The sequence below is a fragment of the Trachemys scripta genome, chromosome 4 (genome assembly GCF_013100865.1).
Source record: "Trachemys scripta elegans isolate TJP31775 chromosome 4, CAS_Tse_1.0, whole genome shotgun sequence".
Taxonomy (NCBI): Eukaryota; Metazoa; Chordata; order Testudines; family Emydidae; genus Trachemys; species Trachemys scripta.
Window position 1 is genome coordinate 95,239,091 of NC_048301.1, and position 27,350 is coordinate 95,266,440.

At 42.4% G+C, this 27,350-nt stretch overlaps 1 protein-coding gene across 4 annotated transcripts; it reads left to right on the forward strand.

The window, feature by feature from the left end:
- Window positions 1-208: 208 nt before the first annotated feature.
- Window positions 209-24,699, forward strand: LOC117877162. Of its 4 annotated transcripts, XM_034769996.1 has the most exons (4): window positions 209-1,232; window positions 17,968-18,083; window positions 21,532-21,954; window positions 23,241-24,699. In XM_034769996.1, exons 2-4 carry the CDS (start codon window positions 17,991-17,993, stop codon window positions 23,253-23,255), a joined length of 531 nt encoding a protein of 176 aa, XP_034625887.1. In that variant the 5' UTR covers window positions 209-1,232; window positions 17,968-17,990; the 3' UTR covers window positions 23,256-24,699. The 4 variants fall into 4 exon arrangements, with proteins under 4 accessions (XP_034625887.1, XP_034625884.1, XP_034625886.1 ...); XM_034769993.1 differs by having other exon boundaries at window positions 21,532-24,699; XM_034769994.1 differs by lacking the exon at window positions 209-1,232 and adding an exon at window positions 16,573-16,716 and having other exon boundaries at window positions 21,532-24,699.
- Window positions 24,700-27,350: the final 2,651 nt, after the last annotated feature.

The window sequence follows — 27,350 nt, forward strand, 5'->3', positions numbered from 1 at the left end:
CACACACACACACACCACCCCGCGAGGGCAGCGCCGCGGCCCCCACCTCCTCCGCCAGCGCCAGCCAATGGGAAAATGGCCGACGACAAGCCTCGCGAGACAGGCCGGCCTCGCGCCCCCCAGCCCTGACACAGCCTGCCCGGGCAGTCGGGCTGCGGGGCGGGCATGAGCCCACTTCCCGGTTTGCTAATACGGCCTCCGCCGAGCCCTTGCCTGCGTGGTCTCTCCGTCATAGGCCAGGGCGTCCAGCCCGCCCTGGGCCCCGCTCTCACCCCTTCCGGCAGGCCGGGGTTTAAAGCGGCGTGTTTTGTAAAATAACCGCGTGGGGCGGCGGGGAGTCCCCGTGTCCCTGACGCGACAGGCTCGCGGGCAGGCGTTGGGGGGGCGATTTTCTACACAAACAGATGGTGTCATTGTGGAAAGTGTTTCAGAGGCAAAAGGCCCGAGCTGGGAGGAAGGCAGCGGCGGGGAGAAGCTGCCCCTGTGCTGGTCTCAGCGGGGGTTGCCAGCGGCTGGCGTCCTCCGGGCCCCAGCGCTTTAGATGAGAGATGTCGTGTGCTTTTCGGGGGGGGGTGTCCCCACCCTGCAAAGCCTTAAGCACTTGCTTACTATTAAGCTCACGGATAGTCTCACAGAACTCCGCGTGTCATGAAAATTGAGCGTGTGCATAAGTGCTTGCAGGATACTTGCTACTAGGGTGACCAGATGATGATTTTATAGGGACAGTCCCAATTTTGGGGGCTTTTTCTTATATAGGCACCTATTATCTCCCACCCCCGTCCCTGTTTTTCACACTTGCTACCTGGTCACCCTACGTGCTACTACTTGTATTTTACATCTACGTACTTTTTAAAATCGTGCTTAATTTTTTTAGTGGCTTGACAGCAACCATTAAAAAGAAATTAATTCTCCCCTGGAAAGGTAGATATAAACTGGCCACTTCAACATTTTTAAGCAGTCTTTAAAAATAGTTCTGCACTTGGTGAGGAAGGAACTTTCTGTTTTTCTGTTGGTGGTGGTGGTGGTTTTTTAATCTAGGATCATTTTTTGAGATGGTGCCCAGTCCTGAATTATTTGTGCACAGAAAACTCCATCAACTTCTACTCCGTTGACTTTGATGGTGATTTTAGGTGCTCAAGGCAAACAAGATCGGAACCTTTTGTCTGCAAATGGTAGCAGTGGAATATGTTGAAGAGTTGAAGGAACTTGCAAACTTGCATAACTTTTGGTAGGTGAGTAGTTCCACTAATTTTGATGGGATGATTCCTGCGTTTAAGTGTTTGAAGGATCTGAGCTATAAATTTTAAAGAAAAATACATTTTAAAAAATCTTTCTATGGTATCATTCAGGTTTGTGACATTTGGATGCTGTGAACTCACAGCCTGAATGTAGGATAAAAGCCAAAATAAGTAGACTTAGCAGAATTTGATTTTTATGTCATTTCAGTAAGTAATATCAATGTTTATTTTAAGCATATTCTATTTTGATCAATTTACATTTTCACAGTTGTGCAAAATTATGGGGATATCAGGCTAATTACTGTAGATGTTGACATTCAAAAGGTAAAACATTCAAATACAAATTGTCAGCATATATAAAGTAAATATCCTTACATCCTTAAAACAGAGTTCTCAAGCAGCATTTTTCTTACTTTTGCCTCTCTATAATTTTCAGTTGTTATAGATGTAAATATATTTTCCTCACTTTATGTGGGTATGGGGAAAACAACATTTACTGATAAAAATCTAATACCTCCAAGCCTTAAAATAAGAGAGAGAAGAGAAAACAAGGCCCTAATTCTACAAACCTTTATGCATTTGCTTAACTTTATACACAGGAGCTATCTCTGTGAAATCAAAGGGACTAAATGCAAAGTGTAAAGTTAAGCACATGCGTAAGTCTTGGCAAATTCAGGACCAATGTCTGTAAAACCACAAGTGAAGTATAGGTTATTTATTCATGTACAGTACCTTAAACGGTTTGGCAAGATCATTTTGATTTGGAGATTTTGTCCAAAAAAATTGTATGGCAACTTTTTCTGTACAAAGAGCAAATGCAATTCGAATAAAATATTAGTCTTCAAATTTGCTAAAATACACACAGGAAAAGTAATTATAATTAACTTTTACTTATACAAAAAAACAGGTCTTTTTGTTTTTGTTTTTTACACAGAAAAGGTTTTGTGTGTGTATCTCAGTAGTGAGAATGAAATACAATATATGGAACCTATATATTTTCATAGAAATATTTTCCTTGTTATTTTAGTGTTGTATGGTGGAAAGGAGCAAAATTAAACAGAATTGAGGTTATCTTCCTGTACACAGAAACAAATTTAGTCCAGTGCCTATCAAATCCACTGCTCGCAGGGATACTAAGAATTTGGGGTTAAGATCTCAGCAAGATATTGCTTTAGGCTTCACCAAAACTGAACTGACTCATTTTATATTAAAAGTGGGGAGATGGTAGTTCTTCAGGCTATTTCCATCATCTTGCACATAAAGAGAAGTAGAGGTTAATTGGTTGTTCAGGGATCAGTGCATAATTGTGAATATTTTAAACGGTTTTAAGGGACATTTGTCCATTTAACAAAACCCTAGATTGCCTTGTTTTTCATCGTCTTTTTTCAGACGGGGTAAATTAGGCAACTTGTTTTGAAAATTGCATCCTTAGCTCTCTGCTTTAAATTAGGCACCTGAATGCACATTTAGACAGACACTTAAATGAAACTGAACTCATTTTCCAAGAAGCTGCTGATGTGAAAATTTTGGGCTAAATAACTTGACTAGGGCCACAGCAGGAGTCAGTAAGCTCCTTGGGTTAGGGACGGTCTCTTACTATGTGTTTGTACAGTACTTACCACAATGGAGCCCCACCCCAGTTGAGGTATTTGAGTGCTAGCAATGCAAACAGCTGTCAGAGGCAGGATAAGAACACATAAGTCCCTTGCTTTTAATGCCGTGTTCAGTTTACTAGAAACTAGATCATACTGCCTCATACACTGTTGAGCCAACCCTTCTTGCAGCCAGAGGTCACAGTAGCTCTCAATAGAGAAGCCTGCTTGCACACAGACAGCTAGTTTGCTGAAGCCTTAATTACATCAGGTATATACCGTCCTTCATAAACACAAAAACTGACCTGGAATTGTTTTAAATATCTATGGATTTAGGATGGGGGACCATATGGAACTGATGGGATTTGAGGGGAGAAAGAGTGTATGGAAAATGGATTTTTTTAGTGGTTTTTTTTTTTTTGGGAAGAGGATATTTTATCCAGCGAATGTCAGATGTGTCATTGACTGAAACAAAAAATTTTCAAGGAGCCCTTGACATTTTGGCTGAAGCAAAAAAGTATTGAGGCACAGTCACAGAAATAAATAGTGCAAGAAAGGCACCAAATCTCTCAGTACTAAACAGGAAGACTTGAGACATGGAACCAGGGTTTCTTCAGGGTTTGTGGAAATTGGCATCTTAATGGTGTTTCTGGACCACTGGCTAAAGAGTCACAGGGTTATTAAAATAAAAGAATAACAAGGACTAGCCTAGACTGGAAGCCAGCCAGAGAGAGACCCAAAGAATAGCAAGAGCAGGATAGATGCTGATTGGATTGAAGAGTCAGAACAGTGACAGAAGCTCCTGATAGAAAATAATACAATCAAGAAAGAACTGTCTGGAAGGTTCCAAGAGTGGCATGTGACCACCATTATGTGACTTGTGCTCCTGGAGTTTCTGTTTCCTTTGGGACCAAACCCTCTGGAGCTTCGGGAATTCTTCCTGTTATGAACTAGGGAACTGAGACCGAAGAATGAGAATCTTGTACAGATGGTACTTATGGCGCCATCAGCATAGTAAAATATATTGTGAAATAATATATTTTAGTATCTGGACAAAAAAGCTAGCATGAATCTGCCCCCATTAGATTACACTAGTCTACAATTTTTGAGAAGTCGTCTGCTTCAGAGATAAAATGTGCTATTTATTATGTATTTTGATGTGCTGAATTCAAATATGACCATTAAAACAACTGATTGGCTACTGTTCCTAAGATATTTACGTTTTTACATTTTATGTCTATGTATCTTGTGTAGATAGTAGAGTTTTAATCATAAATTGTAAACCTAGGTCTTTTCATGTGTTTATGGTTGCTTTACATGATAATATTTCACCTGTCCAGTTTATGTAACACTTTAAATATCAGCAAAAGGGTTATATAAATAAAATTGATTATGAAACAAAAGGCAAAAAACTATTATGTACATAGTTTAGTCCTATTCAGTGTCTACTCGGCGCTTCTTGGCTTGTCTCTTGTATTCATTAAATGGAGCATCTCTTGTCACTGTCCAGCAATAGTCTGCAAGCATTGCTGGGCTCCATTTGCCCTGATAGCGTTTCTCCATTGTTGCAATGTCCTGGTGAAATCGGTCGCCGTGCTCGTCGCTCACTGCTCCGCAGTTCGGTGGAAAAAAATCTAGATGAGAGTGCAGAAATGTATCTTTAGTGACATGTTGCAACCAAGGCTTTTGTATGCCTTGAGGAGGTTTTCCACCAACAACCTGTAGTTGTCTGCCTTGTTGTTTCAGAGAAAATTTATTGCCACTAACTGGAAGGCTTTCCATGCCGTCTTTTCCTTGCCACACAGTGCATGGTCAAATGCATCATCTCGAAGAAGTTCACGAATCTGAGGACCAACAAAGACACCTTGCTTTATCTTAGCTTCCCTTAACCTTGGAAATTTTCCACGGAGGTACTTGAAAGCTGCTTGTGTTTTGTCAGTGGCCTTGACAAAGTTCTTCATCAGACCCAGCTTGATGTGTAAGGGTGGTAACAAAATCTTCCTTGATTCAACAAGTGGTGGATGCTGAACACTTTTCCTCCCAGGCTCCAATGACTGTCGGAGTGGCCAATCTTTCTTGATGTAGTGGGAATCTCTTGCACGACTATCCCATTTGCAGAGAAAACAGCAGTACTTTGTGTATCCAGTCTGCAGACCAAGCAAGAGAGCAACAACCTTCAAATCGCCACAAAGCTGCCACTGATGTTGGTCATAGTTTATGCACCTCAAAAGTTGTTTCATGTTGTCATAGGTTTCCTTCCTACGGACTGCATGACCAACTGGAATGGATGGCAAAACATTGCCATTATGCAGTAAAACACCTTTAAGACTAGTCTTCGATGAATCAATGAACAGTCTCCACTCATCTGGATCGTGAACAATGTTGAGGGCTGCCATCATACCATCGATGTTGTTGCAGGCTACAAGATCACCTTCCATGAAGAAGAATGGGACAAGATCCTTTTGACGGTCACGGAACATGGAAACCTTAACATCACCTGCCAGGAGATTCCACTGCTGTAGTCTGGAGCCCAACAGCTCTGCCTTACTCTTGGGTAGTTCCAAATCCCTGACAAGGTCATCAGTTCACCTTGTGTTATGAGGTGTGGTTCAGAGGAGGAGGATGGGAGAAAATGTGGGTCCTGTGACATTGATGGTTCAGGACCAGAAGTTTCATCCTCTTCCTTGTCTGACTCAAGTGAGAATGATTCTGGTGCATCAGGAACTGGCAGTTCTTCTCCGTGGGGTACTGGGTGTATAGCTGATGGCATGTTTGCATAATGCACAGTCCACTTTTTCTTCTTTGACACACCTTTCCCAACCGGAGGCACCATGCAGAAGTAACAATTGCTGGTATGATCTGTTGGCTCTCTCCAAATCATTGGCACTGCAAAAGGCATAGATTTCCTTTTCCTGTTCAACCACTGGCCAAGATTTGTTGCACAAGTGTTGCAGCATATGTGTGGTCTTGTCCTGATCTCCAATTTTGCAGCCAAAATAAAGGTGATAGGCTTTCTTAACCATAGTAGTTATACTGCGCTTTTGTGATGCAAAAGTCACTTCACCACAAACATAGCAGAAGTTATCTGCACTGTTCACACAAGTACGAGGCATCTCTGCTCATTTTGGCTAAACAGAAATGTGTCCCTTTGCAAAATCAAACACTGACAAATAAGAGAGCACGACACTGTATGATTTCTAGAGTTGATATAGGGCAATTTGTTCAGCAGAGTGATGTAAGCTTCGTTATGATTGCATCATCCATGACTTCTAGGAATAACATGATGCAATTCATATCATGTATGACGCAGTACCAGCTTCAGATTGCATCATTCATTGTTTTGCCTAAAAAGCAAGTACTGTCCAAACCCAGTCATAGATTTATTCATAGATCCAGTCAAAAATGTATTTTAGTCATTTCTGGTTTAAATTGAGATCCCTTCCCTTTATAACTCACTTATCCTCCGTCATTCCCAAGTCAAGGGTCGTATATACTGACCCAATAGCATATCTTGAAAACTAGAGCCAATCAACAATTTTAAGCATCATTTTCGTTCACAGTGACCCAGAATTAGTAAAGTTTGACTACATTTATTTCAGAAGCATTTTGCCTGTAGAGCAGTGTTATCAGTAATCCTTTTGAAAGACATTCTATCAATTGGCCCCATTTATCAACAGAAATAACTGTATGAACATCTAGTGATAGCCTGTGTATGTGAAACTCCTCTAGTGGAATTAATATAATTGACTCCAGCATTTGTTTTTATCTAAACAGGAATTTGTAGCCTGCTCTTTGAGATGCTAGTATATAACAATTAAATGTTTTCTAGTTGATCTTGAGGTTGAAGGACTTTTCATGACTCACTGTCCATTAAGTGAGGCACAGTTCTATATAGCATAAGACTCCTGATTCAGGACAGCACATGCTTAACCTGTCCTGTAAAAGGAAGCTTTCCTGGATCAGGACTTAATTAGTATTCTCAGACAAGAAAAAAGTTAGAGTTAAGGTTTTAAATGTACATGTCAGACTCCAGGTGGTTGAACTCTGCCTCAGAGGTCTATTTATGACTAACAACAATGTTGAAGCATCTGTCAGTCTTCAGACAGTGACACTTCTTACTAGTTTTAATTCAGTTCTGGGTTCATTTAGTGTTTGGAAAAGCTTTTTTGACCAGCCAATCTAAAAACAAACAAACAAATCCCAAACACCTCTCTGTATTCTATTGATATTCTGGGGGAATCTAATTGAGTCCTGTCATAAGCAAGGTGCAGCTCCTATTTAAGGAGGTTTAGGTTGTTTCTGTTTACCCCAGAAATTTAAAAAATGTCAACATCATTTAACAGAAACTGTCACATCTTAACTGTACATGGCTCTACTGTAAAAAAGGACAAAAATTTAGGATGAGATTTTAAAAGGTTCCTAAGGTAGTTAGATGCCTAATTCCCATTGAAATTTGATGAGAATAGGACACCTCTGTCTTTAGACACCTGTCAAAATCCCAGCCTCAGGCTCATTTCTCTGACAATAAGCCCTATGGTGCTTTCAAAACTTAGGCTTGACTATTAGTAAAACAATACATTGTGAAAGCCTAAATATCCATAGAGCACTGTTATATATAATACGCATAGAAACTATGTTAAAAGAACATTAAAGTTATAACGTCAAGCACTCCAAAGTTAGGAAAGGGCAGAGTCTATTAAGGCATTATTATCCCCATTTACAGAGGCTGTGCTGAGGCACAGATAGATTAAGGTCAAAAGTGCCCATTCATTTTGGGTGCCCAATTTGAGATGCCCAGGGCCTGGTTTTTCAGAGTACTATTCTAGCCCTACCTCTAGTCCCGCTCTTGTCCCCGCTGTATTTTATTCAGGCTGCATTCTCCTCCTCCTCTTCCATGCGGCTGGTGGGTGCCAGCAAGAGAGAGTCTTTCTGCTCGCCATTCCTCTGCCCAGTGGCCTGCAGCACTTGGGAGCAGTAATTGCAGGGAAAATCCTGCTCAGCCCTTGCAGCTCTGCATTGGATCATGCTCACTACAGATGGAATCGTCAGAGAATTTAGCTGTCAAGCTAACAAGTCACTATTGAGCATTTGCAGTCTAGGATTTTTCTTATAACGTGACCAAAATTAGGCAGTTTTGTAAGTAAACAACAAAAGACCCAGTGCTGAGACAAAGGCCACCCCTTTGTTAATTCCTTCTTTGAAAGCATGGAGGTGCTAGAACTTCTCAATTAAACAGTAGTAAGATTTTTTTAAAAAAAAAATGGGCAAAACAATGTTTTTTTCCTTCATGTAATTCTTGGAACTGGCTGAGCTATTTTTGCTTACATAAAAAAAAAAATAGCTTGAAGCAGACACCAGCTATAGAAACAAAATATCAATGTTGATCATTGTCTACACCAGGACATTTAACTGCAGTGGGGTTCAAACTCGCTTGTTTTAAAAAGCGCTGAACAGTGGGTCCATCTTCGTTTGTAGTTAAACTGTTTTCAGCACAAGTTCAGCTGCACCCATTCCTGACTGTTATCAGTAATGGATAACTAGCGTACTCTTGAAGGACTGAGGGCCAGATTGTTAAAGTTATGTAGGTATTTAACAGGGTGTGCGGAGTCATGAGCTGGCTCAGCACCCTGTCACTCAAACCCCACCAGTGCACATTAATTGGGACCTGACTGAAAGACAGGTAGTTGGCAGAGGGTGCCAACGAACTGAGTAGAGATACAGCTGAAGGGCTAATTGAGTGGAAGTAATCCCCAGCATCTGGGTCTATGTAAGCAGACAGGAAGATGGGGCTAGAGAGAAGAGTAGGCAGCCTGAAGGGAGGCAGGAATAGATAGAACTGGTTGCTGCTAATGTTGTACCCTTCCACAGAAGCAAGTGAGGGAAACTGGCTACTGACTGTAAATAGTATGTAAATAACTCTCTAGGCTTCTGAAAGGATATAGTAAAGTATGGTGTGGTCACTTACTGTGTTTGGAAAACACTCTCAAGAAGCATCCTGTGACAGGTCAGAAGATGCAGATAGGTGCTTTTTAAAATCCCACTAGGTGCTTAAGTGCATTAGGTACCTAACCTGGTTAGGCATTTTTTAAAATTCCATTAGATGCCTATCTGCATCTTTAGGTGCCTAAATACATTTGAAAATCTGGCCCTGAGTCCTGCCAGGCATTTTATGCCAAGCCAGGTCAATATTAGACTCCAGTTGATATTCTACCAACCTGTAATATTCTTTATTTGCAGCTGAGTTGCACTCAGGAAAGTTTGAAATTCCTTTGTATACAAAGAATGTACTTCTACTCTGATCCTTACAACTGAAAACCCAACTAACTAGGCTAAGGGAGAGCAAACAAGCTAGCACAGATAAGATAAGGGTTTTAGAAAGCAATTTTTGATCCGTATAGTTGAATGATCCCAATATCTCTTAAATCATATTCTACTGTAATCCTATACTTACACTACAGAGTCCAATGTCCTAGAAACTTTAAAGTAAGCCCTAAGCAGTGGAGATAAGGGTGATAAAATAAAATGTAGATTATTTACTGATGACAGGAGAAAACTGTAAACAAAAACACATGCAAAAACATTTTAAAGAAAAGATTAACAAATAGAATGGACATTCCAAATGGAATATCTAGTGACACCTGTACAAACTATATTTGCAGAGATAAAGGAAATCAAGAAAAAAAGCAAGACCTTTTTGAAAACACGGACTTTTCCTGAATCACCAAGGATTAGGCCTTGGATTTTATGGCATAACCAGTTTGCCTTGTCTCGGAGAGTGACAGTCTTGGAGATAGGGGTTGTACCACAGCTGGGTAAAGCCACATGATAGTTGTCTGTGATTAAAAAGATGGCCAAAAATATATTTTTTTAAATAATACAACACCTGTTACATAAGCTGAAGGGACAATCCTAGCCAAATTTACAATAGCAGCCTCTAAATTTGTGTGTCCAGAACTAAGCATGCAAATGAGAAAGATACCGAACGATCCGATTTGGGTTGGGTGCAGAAATCAGTTCAGGAATATTCAAACAATTGGGAATGCAGTTCTGGGCCCACAAATGTAGAGGCTGAGTTAAGGCCACTTTTCCTTCTAAGTTTTTCACTACCAGAGGCACAGCACATACAATACAATATGTAGCCTCAGAGAAAAGCAACTAAGTTGTGATAGAAAGCCTCATTGTATATATGTAATGGTGATTCACATTACCAAAGGCACAGGGAGAATTGTTAGGCTTATTTGTTATTTGTAAGTTCTGAACTTTTTGTTTTATTCTTTTCTAACACAAAAAATTACCAAATTTAAGGGAAAAACTTTGTGCTAAAAATATATACTGTATGTCAAAATATTGTTACATATAGGACTAGTGGAGCTGACATTTGGTAACGAGACAAAATGTTAACCTTTGAGGTACCATTAAAATCTGTGTAAGATTAGTTGTGATGGAGTTATTACCATTTGATGATCTTTCTATCCAGAACATCATTGACATTTCCTCATTGCTACTCTCCCAAAAACCTTCCCAGAGTTCCTAAATCTCAGCAAATCATTAATGAATACCATCCAATGCATTGTTGCCAGCACTGTAAAAAATTTGCTAGGGATGGTGTTGCTTGCTCTTCTGAGCCGGCAGCAAAACGGATGCAGCCATCCCTTCTCTCCTGTGTTCTGCCAGCACACAGACTTGCCCCCTACTGGGGAAAGCTGGTGTTGCAATTTTTTAGAAATTCATGAAGCAGCTGTTACAATCCACCATGAAAGCTTTACTATGAAGAAACTACTGTCTCTCCCAATATGCAGCACCTCACAGAAAAATAGACTGCATAAAGAATGTAGAGGAAGCCTAGCATCTCTACAGTCTCTGGAGGATGTACTGTATGTGATGTTGCACTCCATATGTTTTATGGAAATATGCTTATGAGTGTGAATATGATGCAACTGGAATATGCTTTATGCAAAATGTCTCTTGTAAGGTATCATAACAAAGGTTATAACCCACTGAATATATTCCTCCTATTTGTATGCATGTATCATTCTTGTATCTGAAGCTAGAAATATGAAGTATAACTCAGGTCCTATTGTAATTATGCAAAGTGTGGGCCATTAATGGTGGTTTAGAATCTTGATGGCTCCCATTGACTAGGACAATTGGTTGTAAATGGTTTATTTACCTGCAAGCCGTCCTGTGTGTACGTGTGGACCAACCCAGGAAAAATGGAGACTAGGGGTCACCTGATAATGAAATCCATCTTAAATCTGGTACTTTTTCATTTAGAAGGAGAGGTGGGGACCCAGAGAGACAAAAGATTCCTGCCTTGTACCAAAAGTATAAAAGGGGGTGGAGCAGGACAAACGGGGCTGCAAGTCATGAGAATACCTCTGCTTACCACCTGAGATGTCTGCTGAAACTAACAAGGACTGTACCAGGGGAAAGGATTGGGCCCAGACTAGGAAGGAGTCTAGTCTGTGGAAGAAGCTTATTGGAACATCTTTGAGGGAGAGATTCCCTGAAATCAGTTTCTTAATGTATTAGGCTTAGACTTGCGTGTTTTATTTTGCTTTGTGACTTACTTTGTTCTGTCTGTTATTATTTGAAACCACTTAAATCCTACTTTTTATATTTAATAAAATCACGTTTGTTTATTAATAAACCCAGAGTAAGTGATTAATACCTGGGGGAGCAAACAGCTCTATCAGTGTTATAAAGGGCAATTTATGAATTTACCCTGTATAAGCTTTATACAGAGTAAAACTGATTTATTTGGGGTTTGGATCCCATTGGGAACTGGGTGCTGGAAAGAGATAACTGAAAACAGCTCAGCAGGTTAAGTCTGCAGCTTTGTGGGCATGAACCTGGGTCTGTGTTGCAGCAGGCTAGTGTGTCTGGCTCAACAAGACAGGGTTTTTCAAGCCCCAAACTGGCAGGGAAAACGGGCTCAGAGGTAATTTCAGCACATCAGGTGACAGTCCTAGGGGATCTCTGTGACCAAACCTGTCACACTGTATACCACAGGGGCCGTGGAACCAGGAGGGTGGGTTAGCACCCCCGCAATGGAAATATTTGGGGGCTCTGCTGCACCATATAAACTCTTGCATGCCCCAGGTGGGAGGGGAGCATTGAGGGAAACAGGACCTAGGGGAGCTGGAGCAGCTGCCATTGAGCTGGGGAATGGTGTGGGAGGGTAGAGACAAGAACAGACCCTAGAGGGACTGGAGAAGACACCATGGGACCTGAAATTGGATTAGGAAGCAGGACCCGCACCCACCAGCAGCCCCCCTATCAGAACCTCTCCCAGCGCCTCCTGCCCACCAGCAGCCCCAACGATCGGCACTTCCCCCTCCCTCCCATCCGCCGCAATCAGTTGTTTTGCGGCTTACAGGAGGCTCTGGGGGGGGGGGTAGAACGGGGAAGGAAGATGCAGGGTAGGGGTGGGAAGAGGCAGGTGGGGGTGGGGCCTTAGGGGAAGAGTGGGGGTGGGGCCTGGGGCAGAGCTGGGGATCAAGCATCCCCGGCACAAAGGAAAGTTGGTGGCTGTGGCTCCCATCATCTCTCTGAAGTAGGAAAGTGCTATTATCCCCATTTTACATATGGGGGACTGAGGTACAGAGCATGAGATCCACAAAGGGACTTAGGCATTGTGATGCTGAGTGTCATGGTGCCTAAAAAAATTCCAGGAACAACACTATGATCCACAAAGTCTGAGTTGGGCACTTATTTTCGAGAGAGACAAGGCTTGAGAGAGACATACCCCTGTCGTCAGGATATCCCATTGGCTAGCTTAGGTGGCTCCCTGTCTAGAGCGCTGGCTTTTGTGGATTGTGTTCTAAGGTGTCTTCCCCACTCAGTTCATTGTATAGGGAGCCTAGGTACCTAACTCAGGTTTGTGGTTCACAGTGCTGTTCCTGTGATTTTCTAGGCACCATGACACTCAGCACTGCAATGGCTAAGGCAGTGGTCCCCAGACTTTACAGGGCTAGACTTCCCCTTACCTCTGTCCATGTCCCCCTGCCTCCCAGCCTAAAGCAGGATGTGGCTGGGGGCAGGGACACGAAGAGGGGTAAGGGGCTGGGGCTGTAGGGATGGGACTGGGAGCGAGGCTATGGACTGAGCCATGGCTGGGAGCTCAGGCTGGGGCAGGAGCGGAGCCGCAGCTGGGCCCACAGCCAGGTGCAGAGCCACACGGAGGCTGGTGACCAGGCTGGAGCAGAGCTCAGGGTGAGGAGGGGCTGGGTGGTGCTTCCTCCCTTCCCCCTGAGAGGTAGGGTGACCAGGTGTCTGGTTTTTGACCGTAACACCCAATCGAAAAGGGACCCTGGCAGTTCCAGTCAGCACCGCCGACCGGGCCATTAAAAGTCCGTTTGGCAGTACTGCGGAGCTAAGGCAGGCTAGTCCCTACCTCTCCTGGCTCCGTGCTGTGTCCCAGAAGCGGCCAACAGGTCCAGCTCCTAGGTGGGTGGGGGCTACAGGGCTCCACACGCTGCCCCCGCCCTAAGCACCAGCTCTGCATGGCCAATGGGAGCTGCGGAGACGGTGCTTGTGGGCGAGAGCAGCGCACAGAGCCGCTTGCCATGCCTTTGCCTAGGAGCTGGACCTGCTGGCCGCTTCCGGGGTGCAGCGCGGTCCGCAGTGCCAGGACAGTCAAGAAGCCTTAGCTCCCCTGCTGCGCTACTGATGGGGAGCCGCCGAAGATAAGCCCACACTCCAACCCCGAGTCCCTACCCCCAGCTCTGAGGCCCCCCCCAACCCAGAACCCCCTCCTGTACCCCAAATCCCTGATCGCTGGCCCTATCCAGAGCCTGCACCCCCAGATGGAGCCCTTACCCCCTGTATCCCAACCCCTTTCCCAGAGCCCCCCCCCACACACCCTGAATCCCTCTGCCCCAGCCCCAGCTTGGAGCCCCCTCCTGCACCTTGAACCCCTCATTCCTGGCCCCACCCCAGAGACTGCACCCCCAGATGGAGCCCTCACTACCCCTGCACTCCATCCCCGTGCCTCAACCCGCAGCCCCCTCCTGCACCCTGAACCACTCATCCTCAGCCCCACCCCAGAGCCTGCACCCCCCAGCAGAGCCCTCACCCCCCTCCCAACCTCCTGTGCAGACCAGTGAAAGTGAGTGAGGGTGGGGGAATGTAGTGAGCGGGGGACAAGGCCTCGGGGAAGGGGCGGGGCTACGGGGTTCAGTTTTGTGGGATTAGAAAGTTGGCGACCCTACCGAGGGGGCTGGCCCAGACCCACCCCCCCCAACCTTCCCGCCCGCCCCCGCCCTCTAAAGAAGGTGCACCCCACACTTTGGGGATCTCTGACCTAAGTCCTTTTGTGGATGTGAGCCCACAGGAGACCTGTGGCTGTGCAGGAAATTTAATCCAGATCTCCGGCAAGTACCTTACCCACTGGAGCATCCTTCCTCCTCTTCAATAAAACATGAAGTTTCTAGGCCAGGCCTTTTTTTTTTTTTTTTTTGGTTATGCAATGTCAAAAAGCATTGGAAGAACCTTCACAAAGTGAAGACGGAATAATTACCTATAATGCTGCATTTCTGGAGATATTTAACTGGCTTTCAACTTGTGGGTCTCAGCTCTCTAACGTGATTCAGGCCACTAACGAGCTAAGAGCCAAGAGTAAATTCCTTCTGAATGGTATCTATAGAGAAGGAAAAATTAACTTGTAATTCTGCTTCTCTGAAGGTATAATTTCAAAGGAATTCTCATTCTTGGGCCTTAGCTCCTTATTGCTTTGTCTCACTCTACTGAGCTGAGACCCAAGAGTTGGAATATAAATATCTATAATAGTATCATTAAAGTACACCTATATTTTGCTAAGTTTCATAACTGAGAAATGGGTTGTCTGATTCCTCTTAACATTTCCTCTTAAAATTTCCACTAGCTGAAGATCTGCATGCAAAATTTGAGAGACAAAAAATTCTTTCTGAAAAGATTTAGAACGGTAGAGTGGTGGCAAAATCAAGCTCTAAATGGAAAGCTGGTTGTAGCCTCTACTAAGGAGAAACTACTGTCTCTCTCTAATATAAAGCTAAAAGAAGGACAATTAAGAATATGACAAAGGCATGTGTAAAAAATTATGCCTTTGTGATTAATCTTGTACTAACAAGAGAATGAGATGTCCTTATAAAAGGAATTAAACTTTACAGGATATTAAAAAACCCAGTGGTGTTATAAAGTAACCACAACTTAAACTTTTTTAAAATACTGCATTCCACCATACTTTTAGTGAGTTTGTAAATCCTTTCCCATTCTTCTCAGCTACATACCCAGCCTTTTGCATTTCAGCCAGTGGGAGTGGTTTTAATTAATTGTTAATCATTAATTCACCATCAGCAAATTAGCAGTTTAGAATATATCAAAGTTAAGAAGGTCGCTTGTTTTGCTAGCATTATCATTTCATGTTGGTTTCAGAACATTGGACATTCAGATATTGGCTGATGAGGTTAATTTTTTTCCCCCATTAAAGCATTAACCTTGTCTATAAACTCCCTATGGGAGTATCACTAAATTGCAAATACTTGTGGGAAATAAAATTCCTCATGAGGATTTGCAGGACTGCAAATTTCGTTATTAACATTGTATCATATTGCCATCTTATTTCCCTCTCTTTCTCCTACCCCCATACCATCTACTCAAAACTACAGTGCAGTTTTTGGTGCTAGCAGTCTAAACAAAACACATTTTGAGCTGTATTGACTTCTTAATGCACTTGTGGAAATCCCATTTGTGTTAATGAGAGTAGTTTATGCACCTTGAAAGGCCAAATTCTACCTTCCATGCTATGGGGGAGGGGCAGAAATACTGGTTGGTACCTCCTAGGCTAATGGGATCCTGGTAAAACTCTCACTGACTTAGATGAATTTAGGATCAGAGCCAATTTGTAGCAGGGAACATATTGCAGCTCTTCGAAATAGGAAGAGTGTGCAGTGGGAGCAGCACAAACTTCCCTACTCCTACTTGTCACTGACGCCAGAAGTACAAACTATCAGACTGGTGTCTGGATATGCTGCTCATCCCATTCATGTTGGAACACGGGCTAGCATGTTAGCTGACCTCACCTCTCCTAGCAGTCTGCAGAGGAGAGGCATGGTGAGGGAAGCTAACTCGTTTGCACAAACACACAGCAGCAGAATTCTTTAAGTTTGTGCGGGAGCCGAGGTAAAGGAGAAAGAAATGAGTCACTTTGAATGCATGCCATGAGGGTAATGATTGAAAAGATTCACAGACAAGGAAGCTTGCAGTGGCAAAACAGGTATATTGAAAAACAATGAACTGTGCATAAAGAGCGAGCGAGGGGAGCAAAGGCAGGGCCGTATCAGACTCTGTAATGTGAAAATTTTTATCTCCAAATGGGGCTGCTGGAGATCAGATCGAAGACCACAAATTGTCAGCATCGTCCATTGCAATCATTAACAGCGGCCCCAGGGCCAGTAGTGCTTCTACAGGTAAAGCTGCATTAGGGGGGCTGTCCAGCAGCAGCTCAGAGTAACCCCTAGGGAGGTTGAATATCGAATAGCAAGTGTTAATTAAGCCAGCCACCGCTCTTTTGACCCACGCGGGCGGGTAGGATCGCTAGTGGACAGCAGTGGCGCGTGCGGGCCGTTTCCCGGGCCGCGGGTCTCTTGCCCCCTCCCCGCGTTATGAATGTTTTTCTCTGTCACGTGCCAGGCCCAGTCCCAGCGCTCGGTATCAGCCCCCGGAGGGAGGGGGAGTGCAGAGTGCGGGCGGGGCCCTGGGCCGGTGGCGGGCGCCGTTCAAACCCGGCAGCCGCTTGGCGCTCGGCTGGGCGGAAGGCGCCGCTGGCCGAGCCAGAGTCTTGCAAGGTGGCACCGAAACCCCGGCCCTGCAGGAGGGACAGGAGCGCGCTGTGTCCCTTCCAGGGGGTAGGAACCTGCAGCCCCCGCCATTGGGGCGGGGAACAGGGCTTAACCCCCCCGTTATTATCGTGTAACCCAGTCGGCTGCGGGTTTAATCCCCCCGTTAATGTGTAACCCCCTGGGCTGGGGAGGAAGGGGGTTTAATGCCCCCCCCCATTACTGTGTAATTCTCCTCCTTCATTGGGGCAGGCAGAGAGCTTATATCCTACCCCCCTTACTGTGTGACCCCCTCCACTGGCGCAGGGAGAGGGTTTAATCCACCCTCCCTTACTGTGTAGCCCCCTGGGCTGGGGGAAGAAGGGGGGTTTAATTACCACCTTCCCTTACTGGGGCAGGGAGAGGGTTTAATATCCTACCCCATTACTGGGGGTAGGGGAGGAGGTGTGTTAAATACCACACCTCCCATTACGGTGGGACCCCTGCGATTCAAATTCTTGCAGACTTCACAGTTGTTCAACTCCAGATCTGAATTTTGTAGCTTGGGCTCATCTCGCAACACTGTTACATGCTGATTACAGTTTGATGGAAAGTTTGGCCTGAAACTCTTCCTGCAATTGGTCATGTAACTGTAACCCAGGCCTGATCTGGAGTTTTTACTGGTTTTGTACGATAAGCTGTTTCCTGAAAGCCTGCAGCACCCTTTGTTCTTTAAGGCCTTATCTACAACTGACTTTTTTTTCTTACACTACATTAGTATAGCTCTACCTATGGTAGCAACGGGGAGTGCTGCTTGACGCGATAGTGTTTAAAATGCCCCCATCCAGTCTACAGCAGCTGCTACTAGTGAAGCTGAGAAAGGCAAAATAAAAAAACCCCTTGTGTAGACATAGACTGAGTCACTCCTCATTTGCCGCTTTTTCCAGAACATTTTAAGAAGCTGACAAAATAGTGTGGTTGAAAGCTTCCAGATGTAGTGTTTTGTGCCCTATTGATTTGACTCAAGACTTAAGGCTCCTGTCTCTCATGTTACAGTACAAGCAGTATGTAGTTTAAGAGGCTCTTCAAAACTTGCTCCCAGATTTCTGCTACTTTTTCCTGTAATTCAACATTTTTATACTAAGTACCCTATCTTGCAGTCCTTACTTTGCCAATATATCTACTGGAGTCAATGGTCATTTTGCTGGAGTAAGGACTGCAAGATGAGGTACTAAATGATGTAAGTGTTTTGGAATCATGTTTCTTGTAAAAGGCATATTTGTTTACATAAATGTAAAACCTGAATCACTTTTTCTAAAAGCAACTTTTAAAAATTTCTAGAATACACCTGTTGGACGAACTAAATGGCTCCAAAAGGCAAAATAAAAAAAAAGAAATACAAGTGCTGCCCTTGTTTGTCATCACCATCTTTGCAGGAAGATGCCGCTGGAGAGCAGGTGTGGTGTTAGCATTTTTATCTGAGGACTGGGGAAAGGGAATTGACTTTGTAATGTGTAGGAAGTTTATCCTTGGTGGCTATTTTAACTGACACGTTCTATCCTGCATTAATAGCTCTTCTTGCTATACCCCCCAACTCACCTTGTAGTGTGATTTACACTTAAATTATGCTCGTACGCACTTAGGGCATGACTACACTTGCAGATGTAGAGCTCTGAGAGTTAAACCAGCCCTCAGAGAGTGCAGTAGGGAAAGCGCTGCAGTGTGTCGACACTGTCAGATTCAAGCGCACTGGCGTGGCCACATTAGCAGCTCTTGTGATGCCACAGAGAGCAGTGCATTGTGGTAGCTATCCCAGCATGCAAGTAGATGCAACGTGCTTTTCAAGTGGGGGTGGGGTGGAGTGTGACTGGGAGTGTGTTGTGTGTATGTGGGAGGAGAGAGAGAGTTGATTTTTGCGGGGCTGAGAGCATGTCAGCATGCTGTCTTGTAAATTTAGACAGCAGCAGAACCCCCCTCCCTTGTGCCCCCTCTCTCTCTCACACTCACAGCAGCAACATTCCACACTAATGGTTGTTTTATCCCGGAGCAGATAAGAATGCTGGCGGTCAGAAAGGGAGCTTTGAAAGGGGATATCCGCTTTCCTACAGCCAAGTTCAAAACAATGGCAAGAGTGGCCACTTGATTTAAGGGGATTATGGAACGTTTCCGGAGGCTGCAGTGCAGTAATGCAACACCTCGTTCATACTGACGCTGGGGCGTTTCAGCCGAGGTGCAGCAAGCATTATGGTTCTCGTGGAGGTGGATTACCAGGAGTGCTCCAGCTGCAGAGTCCAGGCGCACTAAGTGCCTTGCCAGTGTGGACGGGTCGTGAGTTAGGGCACCTGGGGCTGCTTTAATGCACTCGCTCTAACTTGCAAGTGTAGCGAAGCCCTTACACATCACCTCTGATTTTGGCTCTACCTTTTAATCTGGCCCTTTACGTGCAGACATATTCTTGAGTCTCTTACCTGGCTGGGGAAGATTCCCAGCAGTGGATTCAGACTCTTCTTATTTCCATTAAGGGTTTCCTCTAAATTGTGGTTTCAAAGGAACAGCTCCATTCAGAATGTAGCCTGAAGAACTAGAGGGAAGTTCATTGGTGTTCTGCAGCCCTTTTGTACTGGCTAACTGCAGGGGGTATTTTTGTTTGCAGCAGAGGCATGCCTGTGGTCTGGAGTTCCATGGTGAGGATTTCCTTTATGCCCCAGCTGTCATAGGGTTTTGTCTACTCTGCAATGTAAGCCAGGGCATATAGAAATTGAGATATCAGACTCTGGGTTCTTTAAGGCTTGAGTGTCTGTACTTATTTGTAATACCAGGTTAGGAATTGTTGGCACCTGAGGCTCCAGTGTTTACACTGCATTATGCAGGCCTAGTCCAACCACCCATATCCCAGACTTCCTAGTGCCCTCCCAAAATGTGGCTGCTCTGGCCCTTTGTTCATGGTGCAGTGTGGAAAAACTTGACAATCCAGAGGACAAAGGAAGTTGGCTGTGAGATTGTGAAATACTTTCGGCAGACTCCCAGAGCACAAGTCCTGTGGGGCTGTGTCCACACTGCAAAGCAATAGGGCTTGAACCCTGAATTCCAACATGACTTCTCCCCACCCACCCCCCACCCCGGATCAAGCCTAGGGCCCAGGGTCAGTTTGAGTTGGATGTAGATGGAAGGGGGGTTAGACTTGAGACTGAGTTCGAACCCTGAGCTTACATTGCAGTGTAGTCATACCTACAATGTCTATGGGGCCATGAGAGCTTAAACCCAGGCTGAGTTTTGCTTTAACTTGACCTGCTGTCTTAAACTAGCCCTGGGCCCCATGAGAGGGGGAGTGAAAACTATTTCACACCCCAGGCTCTGTAAGGGCACATTGATGAGTCCAGTCTTTCGTAGCCCTGAAACTTCTCAGAATGGATCTCCGCAGCCATCCCTTACCTAGGCAACTCCCCTCTCCTTCTTTCTCCTTATTTTCTGGCAGACATAGTTGTCTCAGAGCTTTACTTGTATACTTTCTGATATAAGAAGTGAAAGAGGCCATGATCCTTCCCCTTTGTCATATTTTGAGGCTTTCTACCATATTCAGGAAAAATCCTACATATGCTATTTACCCAGATCCTAATAATAAAAAAAGTGGTGCGAGGACTTCCCAAAGGGAGAGATTGTCTGATGTTCTGGAGGTTGGCAGAGATCCCCCACCAAAACTAATGAGATTAAAATATATGAGCTTTACGAAGATAAAGTTCCTGATTGTTTTTTGTTTGGTTTGTCTGTCTTTTGGCTGTGCTTAACTCTGGGGAGAAGGGAAAATCTCAGGTTCCCCGTTCTACACATTACAGGCTGGAAACTTAGCTGCTCTACCAGACCATTTTCCCACTCCATCCCCCAATCATCCCCATTTTTTTACTATTCCCAAGCTTGCCCCAAAATCCAGGCTGTAGCTGCAGCCTCCCGGTTTCTACTTAAACTGACCCTGGCTGGGTTCTGCTGTTCCCCTACTCCAGATCCCTCCTCCCACTCTCCTCTTTATTTATGCCTATATCTGCCCCGTTCCAAACAGCACCAATCTGGGGCAAAATATTTTAGGAATAAGGGGGTTAACAAGTCTTATCTACTGCACAAGAACACTGGAGTTTTTGACAACCTCTCCAGAATAGATAGTGCTGCAGGCACAAAAAAAGACTATTATCCAGTTAGATTGATATATTTCCATAAAGTCAAACTAGACTAAACATATGGTTCCAACAAGAAGGTTAACTTAGCCATTTTTCAACTCCTGTGTATTTTATGGTATATGTCTTATGAGAACAGTCTCCTAGTGTAGGTGTATGTAGAGTAATCCAGTCCCGAGGTGTCTTGAGATAACTGTAGCAATGCCCATCTTTAGAAGAAAATGTCAATCTTCTAGCCAAATGCAGATTTCAAGGAAGTGATGTTTTCCACTACTACAACCTTGACATTCTTGGTTATATTATAAAAATAAAAGAATGCTCTTATCTAATATTTTCTGGGTAAATTACTATATTAGTGATTTTTTCCTGGCTGCAGCATCAGTACCTATGTGCCAAAAACTACCTAAACCACAGCCAATTAAAGATATTCAGTGTGAACAAATTAACACTGCATTAATGTAGTTTCCTTGAATTTAATATATCATACATGCTTGTCAGAGAATGTATGAAAAATATTTTTTTTGCCACAGTGCAGATGTGGGAGCAGCACGTCAGATTCAACTTTTCCCATGGCTTTTGTAGGTTTGTAGCACTTATTATACACATGATGTGATGTGTTTGGATTATGGGAGCAGAGAACAGCTAGTACGTGCTATTGTATTAACACTGTTTCGTAGGTTACTGTATATTGGATAAGTTTGTTACATTACTTATATACTTAATATCTTTTTTTTTTTAGCTTACACAGTTTGAACCAGATGAAGAAATTAAACTTTTATATCAGTTTGGAAGCTATCTTGATTACATAGAAACTCCCCGAAAAGATCATGGCAAAGTGAAAGGCAAATCCAAAAAGCATGGAAGAGAATGGAAGACACAGGAAATGGAAAGGAAAAATAAGCCTGATCTTTGCAACAGAAAGGAAAATGTGGGTTTGTGTGAAGAAAACACTGCCAATGACACTGATCTTAAAAAGAATCAAATTCTTAAAAAGAACAAACATGATACTAAAGCAAAAAGTCATTTGGATTCAACAAAAAAAACCTTTTGCAATAAGCAAAACTCCTTTGTCCCCTGGCCTTTTGTTGAAAAGAAAGCAAAGAAAATAAAGCTATTTCAAGATAACAAAGTAATTGATGGTAATGAAGAGAGCTCTAAAGAGGTATATCACAAACAATATTCTAAAAATTCTAGAATGGTTCAGAAGAATAATACTCAAGGCAAACAAAAACGTCTCTGCCTTCCCTCATCACATAATTCTTTTGTAACTGAGAATGGTAAACATAATGAATTAAGTTGTAGAAATAGTTCTTGGTCTCAGACAACTTGCAGACGTGAAGGTCTTGATTCTAGTGTGCATTACTTTAGTGGTGGAATCATAGCAGGTTTTAAAAAGCATAGGAAATTGGATAAGGAAGTCCCTGTTGGCTGTTTACTAGGCTCCAACACTACTGAAATAAACAGCTGCACTAGTAGTACAGAGCCTCTTTTGTCATCTAGTCCAGCAGCTCTGGAAATTAAAACTTATGACTCAGAAGATGAATTCAATGTGGAAACCCTGAGGGATAAGGCAGCTTCTCATATGAACTCAAAAACTGAAGCAATATGCAGCAGCGTTGATCTTAGTCAAGAGCTTTTTATAACCCAGAAGTCTTTTTTACCAGTGCAAATTCCCAATAATAGCAGTACTTGCTTATCCCTCTACAGTCAAAACCATGCTAAAGATGCAAGTGTAGAAAGAAAGTTTAAACAAAAAATCTCTACAGATACTTTGGAATTTTCTCAGATGTCTTCAAATAGAGAAACATGTGATGAACACAGTCAATTTTCTCAGAACGGTTTGACACCAAATAGGGGTAGGAAGTCAGCTACAAGAGAATGTGCAATTCAGACAGAAGACTTTTTCAGCTCTCCAGCACTGGCTTCCTCCTTAAGAATGAGAGAGAGATTTACAGATTGCCATGAACAACCACTGGACCTCAGTTTGCCTTACAGAATTAGGTCAAGTGCTGAGAATACAGGAAGGCTGTCCTTGGGGGGTGCAGGTGATGGTGTTCATGTATCTTCCAAACACACATTAGAGCCTGTGTGTCATATAGAAAATCATCCTGCTGGTCCAGTGTTTGAGGAGGAAAGAGAAAATCATGTGATCACTCAGTCTCAAAAATCAGATGAGGTGAAATACATTCAGATGCTGCTTAATTCATCCTATTTCTTTAAAGTGAAAGGTGATTCAGATAATATAGTTTCTAGAACACAGTTAGTGAAGCCAAAGTTAGGAAACAAAAAAAAGAATAGTTGTAGACAGTACAAGACAGGAGAAATCCTAGCCGAGAAGGGTATTAGTTCTACACATCTGAATAAATAGTGTGCCTATAGACACATTCTTTATATATTTTTTTTCAAAGTGATTTTTGATTTCAAAGACTGCTTTATTCATTATTTCAGAACAGCAGAAGATAGCAGGTAGGCTGGAAAGAAGTACATTTGAAATTATAGCAGGTAAAGTTTTAATTTACTTTACTGAATTCAGCCTTCACACTGGGCCTTTTCCCCACAATAACTTGCATAACTTACACCATCTGTGCTGCTTATCTATTTTCACCTATCACCTGTTAAACTACACTCATGTTGTAGCTTTAACTTTGGACCAAGTAATCCTGTGTATTACGTATGTTGTGAGAACATATCTTCTCATAAAACTTCAAAGTGAATAGTTTAACGAGATCCTCAAATGAATCATATACTACTCAGTTACTATGTTGTTCTAGGTTAGGGTTAGCTGTAGTCTAAGTCTGTAATTGAAAAGAAAGTTGTTTTATTTCCCCCAAATTTATACTGCATAATTCAAATAAATAGGGAAGGTGTTTAATCAAACATTACAAAGAATGTAATGTTTTTTTATTGGTGCACCTATAGCAGCACCTATAATGGTGAACAAGGACAGTCATGAAAAAAGACACAACTGTGTATCTCCTGGTGAAAGAATGACACCTTCAGGTCCTGACCTAATTTATTGTAGAGTAGGTCAGGTAATATTTTTTTTTGTTTCCCTTTTCTAGACATACCTGGCAAGCTTGCACTTATCTAGAAATGTGTGAAATACTGGTTGTTCTGGGTTGCCTCAATCAAATGCAGTACTGTTCAGATTTTTTTGGTATCTACTTGACTTCAGATTTGTTGTTTTTATTCTTACAGTTAAACCTCCAGGTTTCAGAGCATGAGAAATAAATATTTTAAAATTAAAACGTATGTAATAGTCCTCCAGATGACAGCGGTATTAAGAAAAATAGTTCACTGTGTTAATTATTCTTCATACGTATGTGGTAGATTATATATTCTTACCTTCTGCATACATATATTATAATAGTTAATTATAAAAATGTATAGCATTTTGAAATTAAATATTGCCTTTTATTAAACAAAACTGTTCTTTACTGTGACTGTAGAAGATAGTATTTTTGAAGGTGACAGAAAGTGCTCTACATTTTAAAATTCAGAACTTAATTTATATACAGGGAACATTCCTCATTGTCCTTTACCCAGCAACCTGAACCATTTGATGTCTCTTTTTCTTTTTATCTACAAATGTGAACCTGCTTAAATACTTTAGAGAGTTTCAGTAAAACTTTGCTAACCTGTTTTTCCTTTATTCTTGCACTTCATTTTAAACCCAAAAATGGTTTTTCCTTAAATTCTCAGCAAAAATGTAATGGTGCTATAGGTCTCATGCTATGAAGACTTCATTATTTATATAAAATGTGATACATACATTTCCTAGTATACATTGACTTCTCATAAATTGAGTTAAGCTACATTTTTCAAAAGAAGTGACCAAAGTATGTTTAATTCATTATCTTTGCTTGTGTGTGTGTTTACTTGCTAATTTGTAAAATACAGTAATTTAGCAGAGATTTCTTACTCATTTGTGAGACTCAGATTTTACTGTACTGAAAACAGAAGAACAGATGCGCCAGTGCCTATATCCTACATTAAAAATGGGTTTGAGAGTGACACATGGGACCAGATCAGTAGCAACAGAGAGGGATATAGTTTCACATCACTAATATTGAAAACTAACACTTTTTACAGGACCATTCTAATTCTAGTGTATTGACTGCACATTTATGCAAGCGAGGGACCAATCCTGTAATCAGCCCATACTCTAAACCCCCATTGCCTGCAGACTCTCTCCCTGCATCCGCCAATGAGGCTGCTTATAGTACTCTTGAATTTCAGGATCAATCCCCATTTTCCTATACAGATGTTGTTATTAATTGTGTTAGTTCTCTCAAGCAAATACAATTAAAGGTATTGGATATCAATTAAAAATGGAGAGCTTCCTAGGTCTCTATTCAACATAGATTCTCCTTTGTGTCCCCATGTTAGTATAAATGTGCGCCTGCAAACTGATGACAGTTTGCCTGATAAAAGCCACTTAAGCCAGAGTAAAGATCGGGGGGCTCCAGAGTCCCCCTACCTTTACAGAAAATTAGGTAAAGAAGGAGGGGTGGATTTCAGGTGCAGAAAACTGACTGCCAAGGAGGAGAACACAGGCACAATGTGCCTCTGAACTTTTGCTAGGCCTGTCAACAAACACCATCTCAATTTTGCTAAGCAAACCTTATTTATCCGTGTGTCCCTTAAAACTGGGAATGTTTTCAAGGCCTGTACCTTTCAATTTTCTGTAAAACAGTGAGTCAGATCTTGGTCAATGCAAAGTCGTTCTTATTCCATCTTCGTTTCCATCCTTTGGTCTTGTACCTGAGTAAGAACATAGCTGGACCCAAGGACTGAGACCTTTACTAGGGCCTGGCTTACCCGTTGATTCACCATTTTATCTTCCTACACTCCTGATACTGGTAAATGCCTCCTTACTCTTGTCTAAAATTTGTAACTACAGTCTTTACTCCACACTAATGGAAAAAAGGTATATTTGTATGGTTGCAGAGAGTACTACCATGTAAGCTGTACATTGGGATCTTACATTCAGTGCAGACTTTGGAAAGATCAATTATTTGCTTCTAAACTGAATTTTTACCTCAGAGGATAGTCTTTCAAAATGTCTAGAGGCTATCCAATGGCTACACATGCTTCTCTGATTTTAGAACAAGTCCCTTGGTGAAAGAGGGGTTGGACAGGAGATTCACAAAATGGTCTCTTTCAGACTCAAGTGACTCCTCACGTTCTCCACTCTGAATAATCCTAAATCTTCCTCTTCCAGAGAAGATCTGTAAACAGAACCCTAACCCTTCAAAATATTTCCCCTGTTAAAAGTAGTTTGAGCTACCAGATGAACAAAGAAAAAAGAAAAGGATTTACCTTCTTTCCAATTAGTTCAGTGTATGTATTGAAAATATTTGTTCACTGCTGTGGCATATTTACTTCAGCTAGCAGCGTAACCAAAGAAAAATGACTAAATAAAGGGAAAATTGTTTAAAGCCCGGATCTAAAATTTGGAGGACAGTGCAGCAAATTAAAGCAGCATAGTCTAGGTATTAGAGCTGCTGAAGAGACTCAAGTGGACGAAGATAAATAATTAATTGTCTCCTTTTGTCTTCCCTTTTCATCTTATCTTTTTATTTCTCTTATCCTCTGTTACTTTCATCTCTCTTTCATGTGTCCTCATTTTGGACAAATCATTTTTTTAATTGGGGTAAAAAGTGTGTGAAAGCAGTTCTGTTCACTTTGAGGTAGTTTTGGAAAATCATCTGAAGTTCTCACCTCGGATGGATAGATATATTTAGTATTCCTTGTACTTTCCCCCTCTACCATCATTTCAGTTCTTGTGAAGTCTTCTGCTATTTTTAGACTGGACAATTTCCATTTAGCTATTTGCTTGAAATATGCTTTTTTGAGTATGCATTGTGTGTCCAGTGATGACTTACCTCTTGAATTTAATAAAATTAGCCTTGTAACTTTTTATATTATGCATGAGGCATTAGTGCATTGATGTTTCCTCTTAAATCAAAGCTATCTTTAGCCTGTACTCTCAAACAGGGCTCTTACATAAGTGAAAGTTCAATATTCCTCTCCTGCTCAAGCCTTGACTAAAGATCAGGCACATCTTGTATATGTACTTCACAGCATAATCATGTTCTAATATTGACCCTGCCAGCAGGTAGGGGACCTTGGGGGACAACTACTGCAGTGGTGGGGAGCAAATAAACTTTATTAAGAAAATGCAAAAACAGGGAAAATTCAATAGTGTGGGCTACAGGGTTTGTTAAGGTAGACAATTGGGGAGGGGTTTCTTTTAGTAAATAGGATAGGGGGTTTTAATAGTGGGGTACAATACAGTGGGGTCCAATACAGTTGGTAACCAATTAACACTGAAGTATAAATGTAACAGGTAGCTAACAGTTCCTATGTAAAGGGTGTGTCACAGCAGCATATAACCAACTAACAGTTATGGGTAAAATATGTTAAATAACCAACAACTCTAGGTAAAAATATGTCACAGTGGTGTAAATGTAAAATGTGAGGTGTGTTAGAGAGAAAAAGGGTAACCAATGGGGTTTTATGCTAGATTTCAGTAATACAATTGAGGTTTGGCAG